Genomic DNA, 25,568 nt, shown 5'->3' on the forward strand with positions numbered 1-25,568 from the left:
ATTTATCCTAAAACCGTCTTTCGTTTGAAACTCTTTAAGCAACCCATTATTTTTCTTCAAAAACCAAACTCAATTAATTTTCAATAAAATTCATATATTTATAAATAAATAATTTTTCCATTAAATCTTTCTCAGAAGCCAAATCTCTATTCCTTTTTATTTGAAACCTCCATTCAAAATACTCATTTATTTATAATTAATTCAAAATCAAAATTCGACTGTTAGAACTCAGTTGCATACTATCATATAACTCATATTTTAGCCAATTATTCAACAACATCTCAGTGCATTATTTCTCATTATGGCCGAAACACAACAACAAATTAATCAACAATTCAGCTAAATTTTCAACAACCAACAATCACAGATTTGAGCAACAGACATCAATAGACAATAATCCAATCACATATATCAATTAATTTATAATTTTAATCAATTAAAGAGTCAAACCCCACCTCTAGGAATTGCAGAACACACACAAGATACCAGAGCAGCTCAAACGGAGCAAAAACGTCAAAAACTCGGTGGTTCCTCCCCTCTTTTGGTTCGGCCAAATTGGTTCCTGGCAGCGGTAGCTCCACTTCACAATTCCACAGAAAAAAACACACATCACCGCTTAGAAGAGGAAGATACATTTACTTCTATCGGATCAGAACTTCTGTGGATGTCACGGATCTCAAGAAATCGAGCTTGAAAAGTTGGAAAATCAACAAAAATCCTCCATGCATGTCACGACTGTTCTTGAGGGAGGGAGAGAGAATTTGTGCCTTTTATATGGTGAGATTAGTGACTAGGTGTCACTAATTAAGGGGAAGGATGCATGTGTCGCGATATGTGGCGCATTAAGTGATGCGTTTTGGGATTTTGAGTTGCTGAGTCAGCGAGGATAAATTTTTAAATATCTTGGAAGGTAATTAAGGTAACTGGGCATGGTAAAAATTTAAATAATTATCTCAAGTGGTGGTGTTTAAATAGAATAAAAATTGGGTAAATTACTAATGTAAAGAGCATTAGTAAAGCCAAGCTTTTTAAATCTTCCGGACCCAATATCAAGTGACCATTCTTTGTCAAATAAAATTAAATAATAACGTAATATTAATATTACATTATTATTCATTTTATTTAAAGATCGCAGAAAAACTTATCATAGACATTACACGAAAAAACGTAAAACTCACATATACAACTCTAACGCGAAAACCAGGATGTTACATTCTACCATCCTTAAAGAAAATTTTGCCCTTAAAATTTCCTTTACCTGTAAATAGGTGAGGATAATCTTCTCACATCTCATCTTTTTGCTCCTAGGTATGCCCAGCTTCAGTACTTCATCCCTACGCTACTTTGACCAAAGAAATTATTTTGCCTCATAGCTGCTTATCGCTGTTATCAACGATCTCGACCGGGGTTGCCGGGTATGTTAGATCATTCCGCAAGTGTACTGTCTCGGGTCGCAAGACATGACTCTCGTTGGGATTATATTTCTTAAGCTAAGAGACATGAAAAACATCACGAAGGTTGGACAGGGAAGGTGGAAGAGCGATTTCATATACAACTGGACCAACTCTCCTAAGGATCTGGAAAGGACCAACGTACCTAGGGTTTAGCTTCTTGGTTCTAAGGGGGCAACCGATACTGGTGGTAACACTCGCTTTTAAGAAAACATGTTCACTCTCCATAAATTCTAAAGGCTTACATCTATTATCGGCATAGCTCTTTTATCAACTTTGTGCCATTGAATCTTCCTGCCAATCTTTTTTATCTGAGCGGTTATTTCCTGCACCAATTCTGGACCCAATGCACTATATTTTTTTCCTTGGTGCCAACACTACAGACATTGACACCATCATCCATAAAGAGCTTCATAAGGGGCAGTTCCAATACATTTTTAATAACTGTTGTTGTAGGTAAATTCCACCAACGGCAATTGCTTGTCCAACTGTCTGTGGGTAATAAGTTGTACTTAGATGTAGCTTTGAGCCAAAAGCTTTCTGAAAGGCTCCCCCAAACTTTGATGTAAAACCTCAAATCTCTGTCAGACACAATTGAAGAAGGTATTCCATGCAGTCGCACCATTTCTTTATTGTACAAATGTGAAAGTTTTTCCAATGTATAGTTAGTTCTGATAAATCTATGGTGATTCTCTCCTATTCCCAATGAGGCACTTCTAAAGGTTGTAGTCTTCCTGAGGGTTTCTGATATTCTGCTTTAATCTTCTGACAAGTCAAGTATTTCGATACATATTCTGTCACATCCCTCTTTAGTCCCGGCCACCAGAACATACTCTTCAAATCTTGGTACATCTTGGTCGTACCAGGATGCATTGAAATTTACTCTGATGGGCCTCCGTCAAAATCTCTTGACGCAATCTTCCTTGGTCGGGTACACAAATTCTATTATTGAACCTCCACAATCCGTCACTATCCTGTCGCACTTCTTCCAATTTATCTGCCTCTAATTTGGCCAACAGTTCTGACATCTCTGAATTTCTGAATTGCGCTTGTCGAATGGCTGTCTTGAAATCTGAAGTAAAGTATAGATGTCCCACGATGATCGCTTCTGATGTTTCCTTCATTCCCAGCCTCAAATTTGCAAAGGTTGAAATTAATTCGTCTTCTTTTATCATCCTACAAGAAATAGTCAAACTCTTACGACTTAGAGCATCCACAACTACGTTCGCTTTTCCCGAATGATAACTCAACTTGAAATCGTAATCCTTCAAAAATTTCATCCATCACTGTTATCTCATTCCTCCATCTTTTTTCTTTAATAGTAATAGTGGGGTTCCCCATGGTGACACACTTGGATGAACAAAACCTTTCTCTAATAGTTCTTCTAATTGTTTCTTTAGTTTTGCTAGTTCCAATGGAAATATATGGTAGGGTTCTACCGAAATTCGTCCAGCACCAGGTACAAGTTGATGTCGTACTCAATCTCTCTTCGAGGAGGAAACTCGGGTATGACTTTCGAAAACACGTCGAAGAAATCTCGTACCATTCGGATCTGTTTTAGGTTTACTTCACCGACACTTGAGCTAGCCACTAATAGAACATACCCCTCACATTTACTCTTATTATAGGTAACTCTCACAGAATTTAGGTATAAATTATGAGAAACTGCTGATCCAGTACGCATATTATCAGAAGAAAAGATAACAATTTTATCAAAATAGTCAAGAATATGATTCTTAGATAACCAATCAAGCCTTAAGATAATGTCTAAACCAAACAAAGGTAAACATATTAGGTCATGCAAGAAAGATCTACCTTCAATACTGAAGGCTACCTGTTGACAAACAAGGTTGGTCAATGCTTTATGTAAGGTTGGTGTATTGACAACTAGGTCAAAACTCAGTTTAGGAAAAACTAATCCCAACTCACGTACAATAGTTAATGAAATAAAAGAATGCGATGCGCTAGCATCATACAGTACAGTTAAGGAATAAGTCTTAGTATAACACTGGCCTTAGAGCAAGGAATCAGAACCAGTAGCATTATCAGCTGACATAGCGAACACTCGTCCTTGTTCTAATGCTCTAGCAGGATCTCGATTAGGCTTCTTTGGATTATCATTCGCAATGTACCCCATTTATCCGCAAAAAAAATAAATGTGTCCTCTGAACTGGCACGACCTGCCGAGGTGATCCTTTCCACACTACTTACATGACTGATCCATACGGCCTTGCTGAGGTTGCTTGCCAAGGTTCTGCCTTGGTCGACCTCTGTTCCAAAAAGTAGATCTACCAGAGGCATTCTAATTCATTGATTACCACCTTGAGGTACTCCAGGATTCTTAAAAGGCATGGTCTATTGAAATGCAGGTCAGTGAAAGTTGCTAGCACTTTTTTGTGGCAAGTTTTGATGACCCATCCTTGTTGCCGCTATCTTTTTCTCACAGTATTCTTTAAATTGGCTCTTATTGACGAGTTTTGTAAAATTTCAAAGCTCTAAAGGCTTTAAAGAGTGCATTAGCTCATTGCAAAGTCCTCCTTCATACTTCAGACATTTTCATTCTTTAAAACTACCAGGATGTCCTTGGGAGATCTTCTAAAAATGACACAGATCTTTGAACTTCCGAGTATATTCAGCTATTGACATGTTTCCTTCACTCAGTTGCATCAACTTCATCTCCTTAGTTTCACAAACAGACTTTGGGAAGTATTCCATATAAAACTCCTCCTTGAAATCTTCCCAAAAAATCTCCCTTGTGTCTTGCCGCCACAACATCTGCACTCCATACCACCAGTGCTCAGCCTCTCCTTCCAACATATATGTTGCGAACTCAACAAATGTACCTCGGGTACTTGCTGTGCTCTCAACAACTTCTCTATCCCTTGAAACCAGTTGCCTGCCTCGATTGCCACAAGCGTTCCCTTGAACTTGGGTGGGTTTACCTTCAGAAAAGTCGCCAGAGTCATCGGCTTGTCATTATTCTCCACACTTCCAGCGCATTACCATTCTCCGTATGTACCCGACTGCCAGACCCATTACGCTTGCCATTTCTATCTCCTAAACGGACAATTTTTTGAACTATAGCAGCCGCCATTTCACGCATAGCCTCAGCCATGGTGTTCACTGCTGCCATAAAGGCATTGGAAATGTGCGTTGGAACACCTCTCAGAACCTCACATCATCTACCATGACCTCGTTCCCGTGTAGTCAACTAGACCCTGTTCACACCCAATAATCAACATTGACATAATATGTCTCAACATTTCAAGTTAGAGTGGGAATAGTTCCTAAAATAGATACACATCGATTGTTATGCAATCTATATCACAAGGATATCCTATAAACATGAGATACAACACAGAGTATGCAATGAAGCATCATTCAATCCATTCCTCAAGCTCTAACAAGAACGAACTGCTCTGATACTGATAAACCCTAATTTTAAGGTTTATCTTGTGTTGAATTTAGGGGATTTTATCAACTTTTCTCACATTTATTCAATGAAACAGCATGGTTTTGTGAATTTCTCCTAATTTGTGCTTAAAAGTAAAAACATGCTTTTTTAGGCCCAAAAATTGATAAATTTAACTACTTTAATTCCATTCGATGCCTTGATGTGTTTGTTAGTGATTTTAGGATTAGAAGGCAAAGATTGGGTTGAAGAAATGAAGAAAAAGCATGCAAAAATGGAGAATTCATGAAGAAATGAGGATTTGCTGAACTCAAGGCCATGCGCACGCGTCACCCACGCATACGCGTCAGGAAGAGATTTGCCAGCGACGCGTACGCGTGAAGAGAAATTTGCCAGTGACGCGTACACGTGACCCATGCGTACGCGTGATAAGCTACACGTGACCTCACTAAAGGCAATACGCTAGGGGTGGTTTCTGAGCCCACTGAGGCCCAAATCCAACTCATTTCTGATGCTTTTGAACCCAAGGATTGTAAGGGAATGGGGGGGGAATAGTCATAATATAGTTTTCATAATATTTTAGGGTAGAATTATTGAGAGAGAGGCTCTCTCTTCTCTCTATTTTTTAAGGTTCTTATTTCAATTCCTTTTAGATCTATATTTTAATCTTGTTTTATTTTAGTTTTCCTTTACTTTTATTTGTTCTAGCACTTGAGTTTATCTACTTCTCTTGTTAATTTCTTATTTTGCTCTGTTTTATGTTTATAAACCCTTGTTGGATTTTAATTTTCTTTTAATGCAATTTTATGTTTCCATGTCTTTTTATGTTTATCCTAGTTGCTATTGTTGTTTTCTTTTTTGTGTTAGTTATAGCTTTTATTAATTCTTGCATTTTGTGATATTACTTTTATTGCACTCTAGGTGTTTGATAAAATGTTTTCACTTTTATAGCTTGTTCTTATTTTCTTTTCTAAGTTTCTTATTTTAACATTTGTGTTGATTTCTCCTACTCAATTGTTGAGTATTTCTTGCATTGTGTTGGTGCTTCGTGACTTGTTTAGGATTCATTGTAATATTTATTCCACACACAAGATTAGTGCTTTAGTCCTTCCTAACTCATTATTCTTTGTTTTTGTGCCTCATTATCATTGAGTTAGGTTAGGACCAAATGCTCTCATGCTTATCACTAATCTTGTTTATGTCAATCCTTGTTTGAATTTGATGCTCCAAGTGCTCTTCATGCCATTTGCTTGTGCTGTGACTTTACTCTTGCATCAAGTATTAGTTGATATGCCTCAGCTCATATTGTTTTCTCACTTAGGTGTTGTAGCTACCATGTAGTTGAGAACCCTACTCTTATTTGGCATTAGCCCCCGCCTATGTTCTATCTGCTTTGATATCTTTGTTATGGGCTTAATTTTCTTTCTTTTTCTCTCCTTTTAGGCTGGCCACCAAAAGAGAAAAGGAAAAGCTTCAAAATGGGATAACAAACAAGTTCATTGATGAGCGGATATTTTATACGCTTTTGGCATTATTTTTAGTATGTTTTTAGTATATTTTAGTTAGTTTTTATTTAATTTTTATTAGTTTTTATATAAAAATCACTCTTCTGGATTTTACTATGAGTTTGTGTATTTTTCTGTGATTTTAGGTATTTTCTGGCTGAAATTGAGGGACCTGAGCAAAAATATTCAATGCTCAGTCCAAGCACACACCAAGTGGGCCCGGAAGAAGATTTCTGCATTAATTACCTATTTCTGTAAAACCTAGGCTACTAGTTTTCTATAAATAGAACCTTTTGCTATTGTATTTTACACACTTGATCATACTTCGATAGACCTTTTCACGTTTGGGGGCTGGCCTTACGGCCATGCCTAGACCTTGTTCTTATGTATTTTCAATGGTAGAGTTTCTACACACCATAGATTAAGGTGTGGAGCTCTGCTGTTCTTCATGAATTAATGCAAAGTGCTATTGTTTTTCTATTCAACTCAAGTCTATTTCTTCTCCAAGATATTCATTCGCACCCAAGAACATGATGAATGTGATGATTATGTGACACTCATCACCATTCTCACCTATGAACGCATGCTTGACAACCACTTCTGTTCTACATGCAAACAAGCTTGAATGTGTATCTCTTGGGTTTCTAATCTAAGATTAGAACCTTCGTGGTATAGGCTAGAATTATTGGCGGCCATTCTTGAAATCCGAAACGTCTAAACCTTGTCTGTGGTATTCTGAATAGGATCTGGGAAGGGATGACTGTGACGAGCTTCAAACTCGTGAGTGTTGGGCGTGTGACAGATGCAAAAGGATCAATGGATCCTATTCCAACATGATCGAGAACCGACAGATGATTAGTCGTGCGGTGACAGCGTGCGTAGAACATTTTCACTGAGAGGACGGGAAGTAGCCATTGACAACGGTGATGCCCAACATACAGCTTGCCATGGAAAGGAGTATGAATGATTGGAAGAAGGTAATAGGAAAGCAGAGGTTCAGAAGGAACAAAGCATCTCCATACGCTTATCTGAAATTCTTACCAATGAATGGCATAAGTATCTCTATCTTTATTTTATGTTTTATTCATATTTTAATTATCAATCCTCCATAACCATTTGAATCCGCCTGACTGAGATTTACAAGGTGACCATAGCTTGCTTCAAGCCGACAATCTCCGTGGGATCGACCCTTACTCACGTAAGGTTTATTACTTGGACGACCCAGTGCACTTGCTGGTTAGTTGTGCGGAGTTGTGATAAAGAGTTGAGATTACAATTGTGCGTACCAAGTTGTTGGCACCATTGATGATCACAATTTTGTGCACCAAGTTTTTGGCGCCGTTGCCGGGGATTGTTCGAGTTTGGACAACTGACGGTTCATCTTGTTGCTTAGATTAGGTAATTTTACTTTTTATTTTCGAAAAAAAATTTTAAATACAAAATTTTTTTTCTATTTTGTTCTTCAGAGTTTTTTAGAAGTAATTCTAGAGTTTCATGATGATCTGTTGAAGTCTGGCTGGCTGTAAAGCCATGTCTAATCTTATTGGACCGAGGTTTCAATTTATCATCACAAGAGCTTGTTGATTTCTATTAATTTTGCTGTTGTTAGCAATGATCTGCTAAAGCTTGGCTGGCCATTGGCCATGTCTAGTGTTTTGGACCGGAGCTTTTATTGAAAGCTTGGCTGACTAGTAAGCCATGTCTAATTCCTGGACAGGAGTCTTAGACTAGCATTGCAATAATTCCTGAAACTCTTATTAAAAATTTTGAATCCCTTTATTTTCTTCTCCACTCAATTTTTGAAAAAAAAATCACAAAAAAAAAATTTATAAAATCATAAAATAAAAAAAAATTGTGTTTCTTGTTTGAGTCTAGTGTCAATTTTTAAGTTTGATGTCAATTGCATGTCTTTCTTCTTCTTGCATTTTTCGTTCTTGATTATTTCAGTGCTCTGATCTTTAATTTCTCTTATTTTGTGTCTTTTTTTGTTTCTTATATGCATTTTCAAATTGTTATAGTCCTTAGTATACAAACTTCTAAGTTTGGTGTCTTGCATGCATTGTTTATTTGATCTTAGTTGCATTTCTATTGTTTCTCATCATTAAAAATTCAAAAAAATTTTTAAAATTGTGTTTTTTCAAGTCAATAACACAGAGAATTAAAGATTCAGAACATTCAGCAGAGGAATTACACAAAAAAAAAAGCTGGGCGTTCAAAACGCCCAGTGAAGAAGGAAAACTGCCGTTTAAATGCCAGCCAGGGTACCTGGCTGGGCGTTTAATGCCAGGATGACACTAGAGGGAAGATTTTGTTTTTAATTCAAATCTTTTTCAAATATTCATAATTTTTCAAAATCAAATCTTTTTCAAATTATATCTTTTCAATCATATCTCTTCAAAATCAATTTCTTTCCATTTTTTTATTATTATTATTTCCGAAAATCCTTGCTACAATTAATGATTTACTTCAAAATTTTCAAGTTGTTACCTGCCTATTAAGAAAGGATCAAATTTTAAATTTTAGAATCATATCTTTTAATTTCTTGTTAGTCAAGTCATCAACTTTAATTTTAAAACTTTCTTTTTTTAATTTGATTTTCAATCATATCTTCTCAATCATATCTTTTTAATCACCTCTTTTTCAAAATTAATTTTCAATCATATCTTTTTAATTTCTAATTTCAAAATCTTTTTCAAAATCACTTAATTTCTTTCCCAATCTTAATTTTCGAAAATCTCATTCAAATTTTCAAATTTCTTTTTATTATTTTAAAAATCTTTTACTTTAATTTCGAAAATTCTTCCCCTCTTCTCACATCCTTCTATTTAAGGACTAACACTCCTCCACTATCAATGATTCGAACTCTATCCCTCTTGATAAGTTCGAACTCTTCTCTTTCTACCTTCTCCTTCTATTCTTCTTTTTCTCTGACACTTCAAGGAATCTCTATACTGTGATATAGAGGATTCCATACTTTCTTGTCCTCTTCTCTTTCATATGAGCAGGAGCAAGGACAAAAGCATTCTTGTTGAGGTTGATCCTGAACCTGAAAGGACCTTGAAGCGAAAGCTAAGAGAAGCTAAAGCACAACTCTCTGTAAAGGACCTAACAGAGCTCTTCAAACAAGAAGAAAACATGGCAGCCGAAAATAATAACAATGCCAACAATGCAAGGAAGGTGCTTGGTGACTTTACTGCACCTACTCCCGACTTCTATGGGAGAAGCATCTCAATCCCTGCCATTGGAGCAAACAACTTTGAGCTTAAGCCTCAATTAGTTTCTCTAATGCAATAGAATTGCAAGTTTCATGGACTTCCATTGGAAGATCCTCATCAATTCTTAGCTGAATTCTTGCAAATCTGTGATACTGTCAAGACCAATGGGGTTGACCCTGAAGTCTACAAACTTATGCTCTTCCCTTTTGCTGTAAGAGACAGAGCTAGGACATGGTTGGATTCACAACCCAAAAAAAGCTTGAACTCTTGGGAAAAGCTAGTCAATGCCTTCTTGGCAAAGTTCTTTCCACCTCAAAAATTGAGCAAGCTTAGAGTGGAAGTCCAAACCTTCAGACATAAAGAAGGAGAATCCCTCTATGAAGCTTGGGAAAGATACAAGCAATTGATCAGAAGGTGTCCTTCTGACATGCTTTCTGAATGGAGCATCATAGGTATCTTCTATGATGGTCTGTCTGAACTGTCCAAGATGTCATTGGACAGCTCTGCTGGAGGATCTCTTCACCTGAAGAAGACACCTGCAGAAGCTCAGGAACTCATTGAAATGGTTGCAAATAACCAATTCATGTACACTTCTGAAAGGAACCCTGTGAATAATGGGACAAATCAGAAGAAAAGAGTTCTTGAGATTGATACTCTGAATGCCATACTGGCTCAGAATAAAATATTGACTCAGCAGGTCAATATGATTTCTCAAAGTCTGTCTGGAATGCAAGCTGCACCAGGCAGTACTAAGAAGCTTCCCCTGAAGAAGAAACTTATGATCCTGAGAACCCAGCAATGGAAGAGGTGAATTACATGGGAGATTTCTATGGAAACTGATAAACCACTATTTTATGGTTTATAATGTGCTTAATTGTGTGGTTTTATCATGATCTTTACCCACTTATTCATATGATTAGCATGCATTTATATTTCCTTCCTAAAATTATTACATGATTAAAAACTTGCTTCCTAGAGACTTTTAATTATGTATTTTAATTCTCCTTTATTCCATTAGATGCCGTGATCTGTGTGTTAAGTGTTTCAGGCTTTACAGGGCATGAATGAGTTGGAGATTGGAAAGGAAGCTTGCAAAAGTGGAAGGAACACAAGAAATTGAGGAGATGACCAGCGAGAAGTGACGCGGCCGCATGGCTCACGCGACCGCGCGAAAGAGAGGAAATCGCAGTGACGCGACTGCAAGGCTCACGCGACCGCGCAGATTGGAATAGCAAAAGTGACGCGGAGGCGTGGACGACGCGCTCGCGTGGCAGGGCAAAACGCCGAATGACGCGTCCGCATGAATGACGTGATCGCGTGACGTGCGTGATCTGCATAATCTGTAGAATTCGCTGGGGGCGATTTTGGGCCCTGCTTTGACCCAGTTCTCGGCCCAGAAAAGCAGACTAGAGCCGGAGAACATGCAGAAACCAACAACAACATTCATTCTACACAATTTTAGTTTTTAGATCTAGTTTTACTCCTCTTCTAGGTTTTCTCTCTACACATTCATAGTTCTTAGGATTTTATTTCTATTATTTTTTGCATTAGGATATTGAGAAGAGTTTTTACCTCATCAAGACTTCGTCATTCTAGTTCGTTTTCTTTACTTGGCTCTACTCTTCCATGTTCTTTAATTTACTCAATTTTACTATTGGATTATTTTATAATTTATTAATACAAGAATTACTTTTATTTTTAATTGATTTCTTTGATTTCTATTTATCATGTCTTTCTTTAATTCCCTTTCCTATGTTATGAGTTCTACATTCACAATGAGCGAGTAGTTCCTTAACTTGATTGGGAGTTGATTGAAAGGAACCCTTGAGTTGGGATGCTCAAAAGAAAAATTGTAATTGGATTTATTGTTGGATTGCCCTCTAGTCACTGACACCAATCCCTTTTTATTGAGTGGGTTGGAACTTGTGAATAGAAGTAGCATTCCAACTTGTTTGACTTTCCCTTACCTAGTAAGGGATAACTAAACAGAACAACCTTCAATTATCAATTAATCTTGAGAGTACTTCAACAAGAATAGGGCTTTCAACTAATCTACTCCCAGTCAAGGCTTTTATTTAAATTATTTAATTTCTCTAATTTAATTTCCTGTTTATTCAACTCAAACCCTTTTTGAAAACATCTGATTAATAAAATAGCACACCTTTCTGCAACTCGTTGGGAGACGACCTGGGATTCATACTCCCAGTATTTTAATTTTAATTTTTGTGACACCCTTCTAAATTGATAAGTGGATTTCTGGTTGGTTAAGAACTATACTTGCAACGCATATCTTATAACAATTCTTGACTCGCCAATTTTCGCCACGTCAGAAACACCTATAATCCTTCATGGAGAAATCACCCAAATCTCTCATGGAAGGACCAACAGAGGCCTCAACAAGGCTTCAATAACAATAATGGTGGAAGAAACAGGTTTAGCAATAGCAAGCCTTTTCCATCATCTTCTCAGCAACAGACAGAGAATTCTAGGTAGAGCCACTTTGACTTAGCAACCATAGTCTCTCATCTAATTAAAACCACTCAAAGTTTCATGACTGAAACAAAGTCCTCCATTAGAAATTTGGAGGCACAAGTGGGTCAGCTGAGTAAGAAAGTTACTGAACTCCCTCCTAGTACTCTTCCAAGCAATACAAAAGAGAATCCAAAAGGAGAGTGCAAGGCCATCAACATGACTCACATGGCCGAACCTAGAGAGGAGGAAGAGGCAGTGATCTCCACTGAGGAAGACCTCAATGGAGGTCCACTGGCCTCCATTGAATTTACTCCTGCCATTCATGAGCTCTGATGAGTATTCTTCCTCTGAAGAGGATGAAGATGTTACTGAAGAGCAAGTTGCTAAGTACCTTGGAGCAATCATGAAGCTAAACACCAAGTTATTTGGTAATGAGACTTGGGAGAATGAACCTCCATTGCTCACTAAAGAACTGGATGACTTGACTAGGCAGAAATTACCTCTGAAGAGATAAGATCCTGGAAAGTTCTCAATACCTTGTACCATAGGCACCATGACCTTTGAGAAGGCTCTGTGTGACCTAGGGTCAAGCATAAACCTCATGCCTCTCTCTATAATGGAGAAGCTAGGGATAATTGAGGTACAAGCTGTAAGAATCTCACTGGAGATGGCAGATAATTCAAAGAAACAGGCTTATGGACTTGTAGAGGATGTCTTGGTAAATGTTGAAGGCCACTACATCCCTGCTGATTTCATAATCCTAGATACTGGAAAGTGTATGGATGAATCCATCATCCTTGGCAGACCCTTCCTAGCCACAACAAAAGCTGTAATTGATGTTGACAGAGGAGAATTGATCATTCAAGTGAATGAAGACTCCCTTGTATTTAAAGCTCAAGGATATCCCTCTGTAACATGGAGAGGAAGCATGAAGAACTTCTCTCAACACAGAGACAAATAGAGCCCCCACAGTCAAACTCTAAGTTTGGTGTTGGGAGGCCACAACCAAACTTTAAATTTGGTGTTGAACCCCCACATTCAAACTCTAAGTTTGGTATTGGGAGGTTCCAACATTGCTCTGAACATCTGTGAGGCTCCATGAGAGCCCACTGTCAAGCTATAGACATTAAAGAAGCGCTTGTTGGGAGGCAACCCAATCTTTAATTATCTATGTTAAATTTCTATTTTCTTTTGTTATTTTATGTTTTCTGTAGGTTGATGATCATGTGAAGTCACAAAAACAATTGAAAAAGCAAAAACAGACTAAAAATAGAATGAAAAATAGAACACCCTGAGGAAAAACTTACTGGCATTTAAACGCCAGTAAAGGTAGCAGAATGGGCGTTAAACGCCCAGTCTGGCACCATTCTGGACGTTTAACGCCAGAAATGGGCACCAGAATGGCGTTTAACGCCAGGAATTGGCAAGAAGCTGGCGTTAAATGCCAGAAATGGGCAACAGCCTGGCGTTTAATGCCAGGATTGGCAGAAAGGGGCATTTTTGCACGCCACTTGGTGCAGGGATGAGATATCCTTGACACCTCAGGATCTGTGGACCCCACAAGATCCCCACCTACCCCACCTCTCTCTCTCTTCTTCACCCATTTATCAATCACCTCAATACCTCTTCCCCAAAAACCCCTCACCTATCAAATCCCACCATTCTCCTCACCACTCACATCCATCCCCATAAAACCCCACCTACCTCACCATTCAAATTCAAACCACTTTCCCACCCAAACCCACCCATAATGGCCGAACCATACCCCCCTCTCCACTCCTATATAAACCCATCTTCACTCCTTCTTTTTCACACAACATACACACTACTTCTCCCCCTTGGCCGAAACACTAAGCCCCCTCCATCTCCTCTATTTCTTCTTCTTCTACTCTTTTCTTTCTTCTTTTGCTCGAGGATGAGCAAACTTTCTAAGTTTGGTGTGGTAAAAGCATTGCTTTTTGTTTTTCCATAACCATTTATGGTACCTAAGGCCGGAAAAACCTCTAGAAAGAGGAAAGGGAAGGCAAAAGCTTCCACCTCCGAGTCATGGGAGATGGAGAGATTCAACTCAAGGGTGCACCAAGACCACTTCTATGAAGTTGTGGCCAAGAAGAAGGTGATCCCCGAGGTCCCTTTCAAACTCAAAAAGGGTGAATATCCGGAGATCCGACATGAAATTCGAAGAAGAGGTTGGGAAGTTCTCACCAACCCCATTCAACAAGTCAGAATCTTAATGGTTCAAGAGTTCTATGCCAATGCATGGATCACCAAGAACCATGATCAAAGTGTGAACCCAGACACAAAGAATTGGCTTACAATGGTTCGGGGAAAATGCTTAGATTTTAGTCCGGAGAATGTAAGGTTGGCATTCAACTTGCCCATGATGCAAGGAGATGCACACCCCTACACTAGAAGGGTCAACTTTGATCAAAGGTTGGACCAAGTCCTCATAAACATCTGTGAAGAGGGCGCTCAATGGAAGAGAGATTCAAGAGGGAAGCCGGTTCAACTAAGAAGGCATGACCTCAAGCCCGTGGCTAGGGGATGGTTGGAGTTCATCCAACGCTCAATCATTCCCACTAGCAACCGGTCTGAAGTTACTATAGACCGAGCTATCATGATCCATAGCATCATGATTAGGGAAGAAGTAGAAGTTCATAAAGTTATATCCCAATAACTCTACAAGGTGGCGGACAATTCCTCTACTTTGGCAAGGTTAGCCTTTCCTCATCTCATTTGTCACTTCTGCAATTCAGCTGGAATTGACATAGAGGAAGACATCCTCATTGATGAGGATAAGCCTATCACTAAGAAAAGGATAGAGCAAACAAGAGATTCCACTCATGGACATGAGAAATTTCCTCATCATGAAATCCCTGAGATACCTCAAGGGATGCATTTTCCTCCACAAAACTATTGGGAGCAAATCAACACCTCCCTAGGAGAATTAAGTTCCAACATGGGATAACTAAGGGTGGAGTACCAAGAACATTCTATCCTCCTCCATGAAATTAGAGAAGACCAAAGAGCCATGAGAGAGGAGCAACAAAGGCAAGGAAGAGACATTGAGGAGCTCAAGCACTCCATTAGATCTTCAAGAGGAAGAACAAGCCGCCATCACTAAGGTGGACCCGTTCTTTAATTTTCTTGTTCTTTATTTTCTGTTTTTTGAATTTTTATGCTTTATGTTTATTTATATTTGTGTCTTTATTACATGATCACTAGTGTCTAAGTGTCTATGCCTTAAAGATATGAAAATGAATCCATCACCTTTCTTAAATGAAAAATGTTTTTAATTGAAAAAGAAAAAGAAGTGCATGAATTTTGAATTTTATAACAGATTAATTATTTTGATGTGGTGGCAATACTTTTGTCTTTTTGAATGAATGCTTGAACAGTGCATATTTTTGAATTTGTTGTTCATGAATGTTAAATTTGTTGGCTCTTGAAAGAATGATGGAAAAGGAGAAATTTTATTTGATAATCTGAAAAATCATAAAATTGATTCTTGAAGCAAAAAAAAAGCAGTGAAAAGCTTGCAGAAAAAAATATATATATGCGAAAAAAAAGAGAGAAAGAAAGAAAAAGAAAAAGCAAGCGGAAAAAGCCAATAGCCCTTTAAACCAAAAGGCAAGGGTAAAATAAAAAAGGGATCCAAGGCTTTGAGCATCAGTGGATAGGAGGGCCCACAAGAATAAAATCCTGGCCTAAGCGGCTAAACCAAGCTGTCCCTAACCATGTGCTTATGGCGTGAAGGTGTCAAGTGAAAACTTGAAACTGAGCGGTTAAAGTCGTGGTCCAAAAGTAAAAAGAGTGTGCTTAAGAGCTCTGGACACCTCTAATTGGGGACTCTAGGAAAGCTGAGTCACAGTCTGAAAAGGTTCACCCAGTTATGTGTCTGTGGCATTTATGTATCCAGTGGTAATACTGAAAAACAAAATGCTTTGGGTCACGGCCAAGACTCATAAAGTAGCTGTGTTCAAGAATCAACATACTTAACTAGGAGAATCAATAACACTATCTGGATTCTGAGTTCCTATAGAAGCCAATCATTCTGAACTTCAAAGGATAAAGTGAGATGCCAAAACTATTCAGAAGCAAAAAGCTAAAAGCCCCGCTCATCTAATTAATACTGATCTTCATAGATGTTTTTGGAATTCATTGTATATTCTCTTATTTTTATCCTATTTGATTTTCAGTTGCTTGGGGACAAGCAACAATTTAAGTTTGGTGTTCTGATGAGCGGATAATTTATACGCTTTTTGGCATTATTTTTAGTATGTTTTTAGTATATTTTAGTTAGTTTTTATTTAATTTTTATTAGTTTTTATATAAAAATCACTCTTCTGGACTTTACTATGAGTTTGTGTATTTTTCTGTGATTTCAGGTATTTTCTAGCTGAAATTGAGGGACCTGAGCAAAAATCTGATTCAGAGGCTGAAAAGGACTGCAGATGCTGTTGGATTCTGACCTCCCTGCACTCGAAGTAGATTTTCTGGAGCTACAGAAACCCAATTGGCGTGCTCTCAATTGCGTTGGAAAGTAGACACCTGGGCTTTCCAGCAATATATAATAGTCCATACTTTGCCCGAGATTTGATGGCCCAAACTGGCGTTCCCAGTCAGCACAAAAATTCTGGCGTCAAAACGCCAGAACTGGCATAAAAGCTGGAGTTAAATGCCCAAACTGGCACAAAAGCTGGTGTTTAACTCCAAGAAAAGTCTCTACACATGAAAGGTTCAATGCTCAGCCCAAGCACACACCAAGTGGGCCCGGAAGAAGATTTCTGCATTAATTACCTATTTCTGTAAACCCTAGGCTACTAGTTTTCTATAAATAGGACCTTTTGCTATTGTATTTTACACACTTGATCACACTTCGATAAACCTTTTCACGTTTGGGGGCTGGCCTCATGGCCATGCCTAGACCTTATTCTTATGTATTTTCAACGGTGGAGTTTCTACACACCATAGATTAAGGTGTAGAGCTCTGCTGTTCTTCATGAATTAATGCAAAGTACTATTGTTTTTCTATTCAACTTAAGTCTATTTCTTCTCCAAGATATTCATTCGCACCCAAAAACATGATGAATGTGATGATTATGTGACACTCATCACCATTCTCACCTATGAACGCGTGTCTGACAACTACTTCCGTTCTACATGCAAACAAGCTTGAATGTGTATCTCTTGGGTTTCTAATCTAAGATTAGAACCTTCGTAGTATAGGCTAGAATTATTGGCGGCCATTTCTGAGATCCGAAACGTCTAAACCTTGTCTGTGGTATTCTGAGTAGGATCTGGAAAGGGATGACTGTGACGAGCTTCAAACTCGCGAGTGTTGGGCGTGTGACAGACGCAAAAGGATCAATGGATCCTATTCCAACATGATCGAGAACCGACAGATGATTAGCCGTGTGGTGACAGCGTGCGTAGAACATTTTCACTGAGAGGACGGGAAGTAGCCATTGACAACGGTGATGCCCAACATACAGCTTGCCATGGAAAGGAGTATGAATGATTGGAAGAAGGCAATAGGAAAGCAGAGGTTCAGAAAGAACAAAGCATCTCCATACGCTTATCTGAAATTCCTACCAATGAATTGCATAAGTATCTCTATCTTTATTTTATGTTTTATTCATATTTTAATTATCAATCCTCCATAACCATTTGAATCTGCCTGACTGAGATGTACAAGGTGACCATAGCTTGCTTCAAGCCGACAATCTCCGTGGGATCGACCCTTACTCACGTAAGGTTTATTACTTGGACGACCCAGTGCACTTGCTGGTTAGTTGTGCGGAGTTGTGATAAAGAGTTGAGATTACAATTGTGCGTACCAAGTTGTTGGCGCCATTGATGATCACAATTCCGTGCACCATTCATCCGCACAACCTTTTGAAGGAGGTCATCAGTTGTAGCAACCCGTCCACCTTGCTCTTCTTTGCATGCACCGAGGACGGTGCAATCTTTAAGTGTGGGGAGGTCGAGGATTGACCTCCATGGGTAACAATTTCCTTTTCCAACACCAATTCTTAATCTTCTTGTTAGATTAGTTGCTGCATTGCATGATAGGTTGCATGATAGTTAGAGTTTGTATATATATTCCACCACTTTTTTCTTGCTAGGACTACTTGGTTGAAGTGATGATTTCTTTTCCAAGAAAACTGTTTTAGGGCACCTACCAATTTGAATAAAAAATATTTTTGTGTTGAACTTGATTGAAGGAATTAATTTTGGAACATGATTTTTGAGCTAAGAACACACAAGCATGTGAGTTTTGAGTCCAATTGTTTGGTTACATCATATAACCACTTATTTTCATTCTTGTGTGCATTATTCTCTTTCTATGATTGCAATCTTTGATTTGTTTGATTCATTATGTCCATTATTTCATGTATGAATGCATTTATATGATTGAGGCCATCATTTCATTTAGGTCACTTACCCAAATAGCCTACCTTTTATCAACCATTGTTAGCCAATTTTAAGCCTATTTAATCCCTTTTGTTCTTAATTTTAGTTTAACACATCACTACCCCTAAGTGAAAAATAATAAATGTCCCTTAATTTGGATCTTTGATTAGCTTAGGCTAGTGAGGGTGTGTATCATTTGGGTATGAAAAACTTGGGAACATTGGTTGAGGTAAAAGTGTATTTTGTATTTTTGTTGAAAATCATGGGATTGGGTACATATTCATGCACTAAATGTTTCAACCATATGCATTGATACTCTTGTATATATTTTATCCTGAAAAAAATAGAAAAAAAAAGAAGAAAAAGAAAAGAAACATAAAAAGAATGTAGAAAAAAATAGAAAAATAAAAGAAAGAAAAATATATAGAAAAAGGAAGCAATAAAAAGGGGACAAAATCCAAGGTAAAGTAATAATAACAATGCATATGGAATGTGAATTAAAGAAAACGCATGAGTATGTGAAAAAAGTGGGAATCATGGGTAGCTAGGTATTGTATTAGAATTGTATAGGTTGTTATATGTGTTTGGCGAGAGCTTAGGTTAATCAAAGATTCAAATTTCAAGCTCACTTGACCATATGCATCCTTACCTTTATCCTAGCCCCATTACAACCTATGAATAAGTCCTCATGATAAATGTATGCATGCATTGACTAATTGTTGATTGTTAGATGAAAAATGAATCTTGAAAACCATGATTAGAGGAGAATTGAGTGAATCAACCCTATACACTTGAACGACTAAAGCAGATACACTTCTGGTGAGGGTTCGATGCTCAATTCCTTGTTCCCTTCTTTCACGAGCTTTCTTTTTGCAAGTTTGTATATACCTCATTTTTTATATTTGAATTGGTGGAGTTTATGAAATGTCATATGACCTTAGCCCTACTTGTTCATATACGTTCTTGGAGAATTGATTTACTTTTAACTAAGTAGGTAGAATCATTTTGCATTTAGTTACATGCATGTAGATAGGTGTATATGGTTTATTTGCATTGAATAAATGTCCGTACCCCATTTCTAGTCTGTCTTGGTTTAGGATGAGGACATGCTTAGTTTAAGTGTGGGGAGGTTTGATAAACCCCAATTTTGTGGTTTTATCTTGTGTTGAATTTAGGGGATTTTTCAACTTTTCTCACATTTATTCAATGAAATAACATGGTTTTGTGAATTTCTCCTAATTTGTGCTTAAAAATTAAAACATGCTCTTTAGGCCCAAAAATTGATAAATTTAACTCACTTTAATTCCATTCGATGCCTTGATGTGATTGTTAGTGATTTCAGGATTAGAAGGCAAAGATTGGGTTGAAGAAATAAAGAAAAAGCATGCAAAAATGGAGAATTCATGAAGAAATAAGGATTTACTGAACTCAAGGCCACATGCACGTGTCACTCACGCGTACGCGTGAGGAGGAGATTCGCCAGCGATGCGTACGCATCACCCATGCATACGCATACGCGTGAGGAGGAGATTCGCCAGTGATGCGTACGCGTGACCCATGCGTACGCGTGACAAGCGGCACGTGACCTCACTAAAGGCGATACGCTGGGAGCGATTTTTGAGCTCAAGGAGTCCCAAATCCAACTCATTTCTAATACTTTTGAACCCAAGGATTGTAAGGGAATTGGGGGGAGTAGCCATAATATAGTTTTCATCATGTTTTATGGTAGAATTCTAGAGAGAGGGGCTCTCTCCTCTCTCTAGATTTTAGGGTTCTTATTTCAATTCCATGCCTTAGCCAAATGTTCTTTTCCTTTCTTTTATTAGTTAATTGGTATTTACTTTCTTGCTATTTACTTTTCTTGTCAATCATCAAATCAAACTCCCTTTGTTCCTTCATAGCCAATAATTGATCACTTTATTGCAATTTCTTGTGAGCGACCCAAGGTTTAAATACTTCGGTTTATTTTTATTGGGGTTTGTACATGTGACAACCATATTAAAACTTTGATTGAGTATTATTTGTTAGTTGAGAACTATACTATCAACGGAATTATTTGTGTGAGATACCAAATTGTAATGACTCAATTTCCAGTATGGCAAGCTCATACCGAATCATCGAGTATTACCAACTTGAAGTTACACTAACACTATATTTAAATCAATCCTGTAATCAAGTTAACGGAACTCGATTTTTATGACAAACCTTTCTTAAAGAAAATAAAATTGCAATAAAAACAATAAACAGATACATACACAAAAAGGATAGTAAACTATATATATATATATATACAACACCCAAAAGATGAAAAATTAGTTACTCCCTCATAGTTATATACATATATACAACTCAAAACATCTCTGGAGCTGGCCCATATTGGAAGCCCCTACTCTGACGTCCAAACTAACCTAGTCTTCTAACCTTGTCTCTCGAGAAACAAAAGTGAGAGTCTAAAAGAAAAACTAAACCGAAGAGATGCCAAAAGAAGATGCTGATATCGCTACCTTATCGCTGTCAGAAGTCAAGTCCACGATTTCTTTTCAGGTTTTTCATCATCTTCAGAAGTCAGATCCACAATCTCTATCTTCTCGATGTCCTCCTCGTCAGAAATAACGATGACCTTTGATGTACTTTGGGAACTACCATTACTGCTGTTGCTTACGGAAGCCGTACGACTAGAAAAAATCTGCACAAGTACTGAGGGATGACCAGAAGCTACGGCTAAAGTCCCAATAGGCTCTTTGGTGATAGGGTCAGAGAAGCGAGTAGAAAGAGACTCTATCGACATATCCAAATCTACTGAAGGAGACTCAGGGATGTAATCATCGATGATAGGGCCAGGGTCAGGCACCGCCTGACCATCCTGCTATGTTGTAATAGGACCTCCATGCATGAAATCAAAATGATGGTGGACAGAATCGGGATGTAACCACGACAGCAAAAAATCATATGGTGCATCAGGATCAACGAGGGGTGAAGCTAGCGAGTGCTGAAAGGGATGATCTCTAACTTCGTACATACAAACTCAAGAAGCTGTGAAGGACAGGATCTTTGTACACATAAGGCTGCTCGAGCTCATTAGAAAATGGCACCCGTCTCTATCTGAAGGGGGAGGAAGATAGGGGATAAGAACTGGAGAGTTCTTAGTAGGGTCGGGGTGAAACAAGTTAAGTTGTTTTTTATAAATCGGCCACGTATCCCAGATCAATCAGACCACATCAAAGGAACATAGGGCAAACAACGATCAAGAGCAAACAGCACATAACATAAAACCACAAGAACAAGTTCAAAACACACACAAAAAATATGCGCAAACAAGTATGATGCATGTCTAGACCTAGTGCAGGTAATGAGATCATCGGTCGGTTTTCGATCCACACCCGATATTACATCCTTACGAGCGTTGTCTCTCGCTGCCATCGCTTCGGGGTATAGTGCCTAGTACACTCTTGGGTTATAGCGCCCGCACGCTCTTGGGCTATAGCGTCCGCACGCTCTTGGGCTATAGCACTCGTACCGTTCCCACGGTTAAAGTGACGGGGTCACACTCTTGGGCTATAGCGCTCGTATCGCTCTTTGGCAATCTGCCAGATAAATCGATGACAAGAAGAGTCATTGGTGTTGCCTTTCCAAACGTCAATCATGTCATCTCATAATCATATATCTTTCAAGATATAATAATTCTTTATCAATAATACCACAATTTCTCTAAAATAATAAGCTGAAACAGAGTGTGGGTCATAAGATTTAAATTTAGAATTACTTTTCCAAATATCTCAGAGTTATCTTTAAATTCTATAAATACTTTAAAGTTATGCATAAATATACGCACGGGAATAACATACATAAATATACTTAACCTTTGAAAAATTGCATATTCTGCATGTTACTTTAATAAAATTGACTTACTTTAAAAATACTCTAAATAACTCTAAACTTTTATAAAAGAGACACAATCTTTATTGGTTACTTTGTAAATTAATCAAAATATTTTATAAACTTTAACACCCAAAACTTCATTAAAAATAAGTAAATTGGGTACGGTTCCTCCGTTTTCAAAATAAAACTTTTTTGTTCAATCAAAATAATATTTCTCCTAAATCCGTCTTCTGCTTGAAACTCTTTATTGCAATCCATTATTTTTATTCAAAAACCAAACTCAATTAATTTTTAATAAAATTCATATATTTATAAATAAATAATTTTATTCATTAAATCTTTCTCAAAATTCAAGCCTCTGTTCCTTTTTACTCGAAACCTCTGTTCAAAATACTCATTTATTTATAATTAAAATCCGACTGTCAAAACTCAGTTACATACTATCATATAACTCAAATTTTATCCAATTATTCAACAACAATATCTCAATGCATTATTTCTCAATATGGTTGAAACACAACAATAAATTCATCAGTAATTCATCTAAATTTTCAACAGTCAGCAATCACAGATTTGAGCAACAGACATTAACAGACAACAATCCAACCATATATATCAATTAATTTATAATTTTAACTGATTAAAGAGTCAAATCCCACCTCTGTGAAGCACAGAACACACACAAGATACCGGAGGAGGTTTCTGATTGGTCAAACGGAGCGAAAACCTCAAAACTCGATGGTTCCTCCCCTCCTTTAGTTCGGCCACACTGGTTCCTGGAAGGAGCAGCTCCACTTTGAAATTCCACTGAACAAAACACACGTCACTGTGTAGAGGAGGAATATATGATCACTTCTATCGGATTAGAATTTTTGCGGGAGTCACAGATCTCAAGAAATCGAGCTAGAAAAGTTGAAAAATCAACAAAAATCCTCCATGCATGTCACGACTGTTCTTGAGGGAGGGTGAGAGAATTTGTGCCTTTTATATGGTGTGATTTGTGACTAGGTGTCTCTAATTAAGGGGAAGGATGCATGCGTCACGTCACGTGGCGCATTAAGTGCTGTGTGTCGCAATTTAGAGCTGCTGAGTTAGCGAGGTTAAACTTTAAATATCTTAAAAGATAATTAAGGTAATTGGGTATGGTAAAAACTCAAATAATTATCTTAAGTGGTAATAGTTAATTAGAATAAAGATTAGGTAAATTACTAATGTAAAGGACATTAATAAAGTCGAGCATTTTAAATCTTCCGGACCTAATATCAAGTGACCGTCTTTTGTCAAATAAAATTAAATAATAACATAATATTAATATTACATTATTATTCATTTTATTTAAAGATAGCAGAAAAACTTATCATAGACGTTACGCGAACAAAACGTAAAACTTGCATACGCGACGCGAACGAAAAAAATAGGATGTTACATTTCACTACCAAATAATAAAATAGTTCTAAATATGCTAATTGACATGTGGTTTAATAGCTAAATAATTTTTCGGTTTGGTGACTTACAAAGGTTTCTCTTAACAGAAAGATCCCAAGACCAATGAACTTGAAGTTTTATCGTTTGATTTTAATCTCTGTGAAGCTATTGCTACTTGGGAACAGGTAAGCAACTTACTATGTGTGTTCATGATCCTCTAAGTAATAATGAGTTAATGACACAACTTCCTTTTTGTAGGTTTTATTCTTGCATTCTAAAAGAAATTTATAGTGTTCTACTTTACATTTTGTTGATGTATGATGTGAACTGATTATACAGGTTCAGAATAGTACTATTATACTGACCAAGGAATTTATTGCTTCTTTACCAAATGGATGGGAAGACCATGCGTGGCGTATGATCAATAAAGGAATACTCCTGTAAGTAAACAATTGATTGCTATTTTACTAACTGTGCAATCTTGGTAACATATATTAATGAAGAACATTGACGGTTTAACTCAATCATTAAAAGTGAATTATAGTGTTACACTTTACACGTTGTGTTGTATAATAATATAAATTTGTGGAGTTTTTTTTTTTTTTAATTACTTCTATTTCAAAGTAAGCATAAATAACAACTTGATTTTTATGTTTTGTCCTCTTCTTCGATTTTTCATTATTATCTAATAGTAACAATCAAAATTGAGGATAGCTTTTTAAAATTTCTGAAGACATTGTAAAGCGATATTGCAAATTGAGCCGTGCAAAAAAGTGGTCATAACATAGAATTAAGTTGTGGAATGAGTTCTATGATCCATGCATGAGTAGACAAGCAATAATTGATAATGTTTCAGTTGGTATAGACAGAGATTAATAGGCATCTTTTGTTCAATATCAGTTTCTACTTTTTACAATGGTTTTAAATTTAATATTAATACGTGATCACTTTTCTAATCTTCATTTTTCTTTTTTGATAGGAGATGTGTAGGAGAAACATAAGAGTTAGCAACCAGCAAACAATAGTTATTTAGACTTACCAACATTTAAGTTGTCTATACATTATTTTTTAAAATATTATGATTTCACAGTTATAATATGTAATATTAGTTATGTATGTATGTATAAAATGTGACTCATTTAGTATTTAACAATTTATCTTCGATTAATATTGTTATAATAAGGATACATGTGATTTTATGAGAATGATATAACCTAGACTTTGGTTATCTGAGAATTTACTAAGTGATTGGAGTAGCTCTATGTCACAAACAAACAAACAAATGCTAGCAATAGGGATGATGAAAAAACCAGTTGAAAAAGGTATTTGCAGGGATTATTCATGATTTAGGACTAGAAGGGACCATAAAATCTCACGGGTAGGGATCCGTCTATGCGGATAAATAGACAGGGATGGAAACATAGATACCTGCTCCAAGGGACCGTTAAATCCATGTGAATATAAAATTACTGATTTATCCTAATTTATATATACACAAATCCATTTATTAAATTTAGTAGCCATAATTTCTGCCTCCAATTCAAATCTATTTTCTTTCTTCGAGACTCATTCTCATCGATTTCACGTCTCTCTATCTCTAACTCACTTTCTCTGCCTCTCAATGCCATCACAATGTCACATAGTTTTACCTAAAAAAAATTGTTATGTTATTATGTTGGAAGATATTTTTTATATTTTTTCTTTTAAAATATAATTTTTTATAATAAATAATTATGAATTGTGTTGGATTATATTGACTTTTTTATTTTATGATTATTATATTAAATATTAA

At 37.0% G+C, this 25,568-nt stretch overlaps 1 protein-coding gene across 1 annotated transcript; it reads right to left on the bottom strand.

Moving 5' to 3' along the window:
- LOC107627315 lies at window positions 4,047-4,566 on the bottom strand. The gene is made up of 2 exons (XM_016330161.1): window positions 4,455-4,566; window positions 4,047-4,393 (listed from the first exon to the last, which is right to left on the bottom strand). Exons 1-2 carry the CDS (start codon window positions 4,564-4,566, stop codon window positions 4,047-4,049), a joined length of 459 nt encoding a protein of 152 aa, XP_016185647.1.

The sequence above is a fragment of the Arachis ipaensis genome, chromosome B02, assembly GCF_000816755.2.
Source record: "Arachis ipaensis cultivar K30076 chromosome B02, Araip1.1, whole genome shotgun sequence".
Taxonomy (NCBI): Eukaryota; Viridiplantae; Streptophyta; class Magnoliopsida; order Fabales; family Fabaceae; genus Arachis; species Arachis ipaensis.

Coding starts and splice junctions, on each gene's coding strand:
- LOC107627315 (XM_016330161.1), bottom strand. CDS start 4,566: ATGGCTGAGGCTATGCGTGAAATGGCGGCTGCTATAGTTCAAAAAATT. Junction 4,394..4,454: donor TCGGGTACATACGGAGAATG/GTAATGCGCTGG, acceptor ACTTTTCTGAAG/GTAAACCCACCCAAGTTCAA.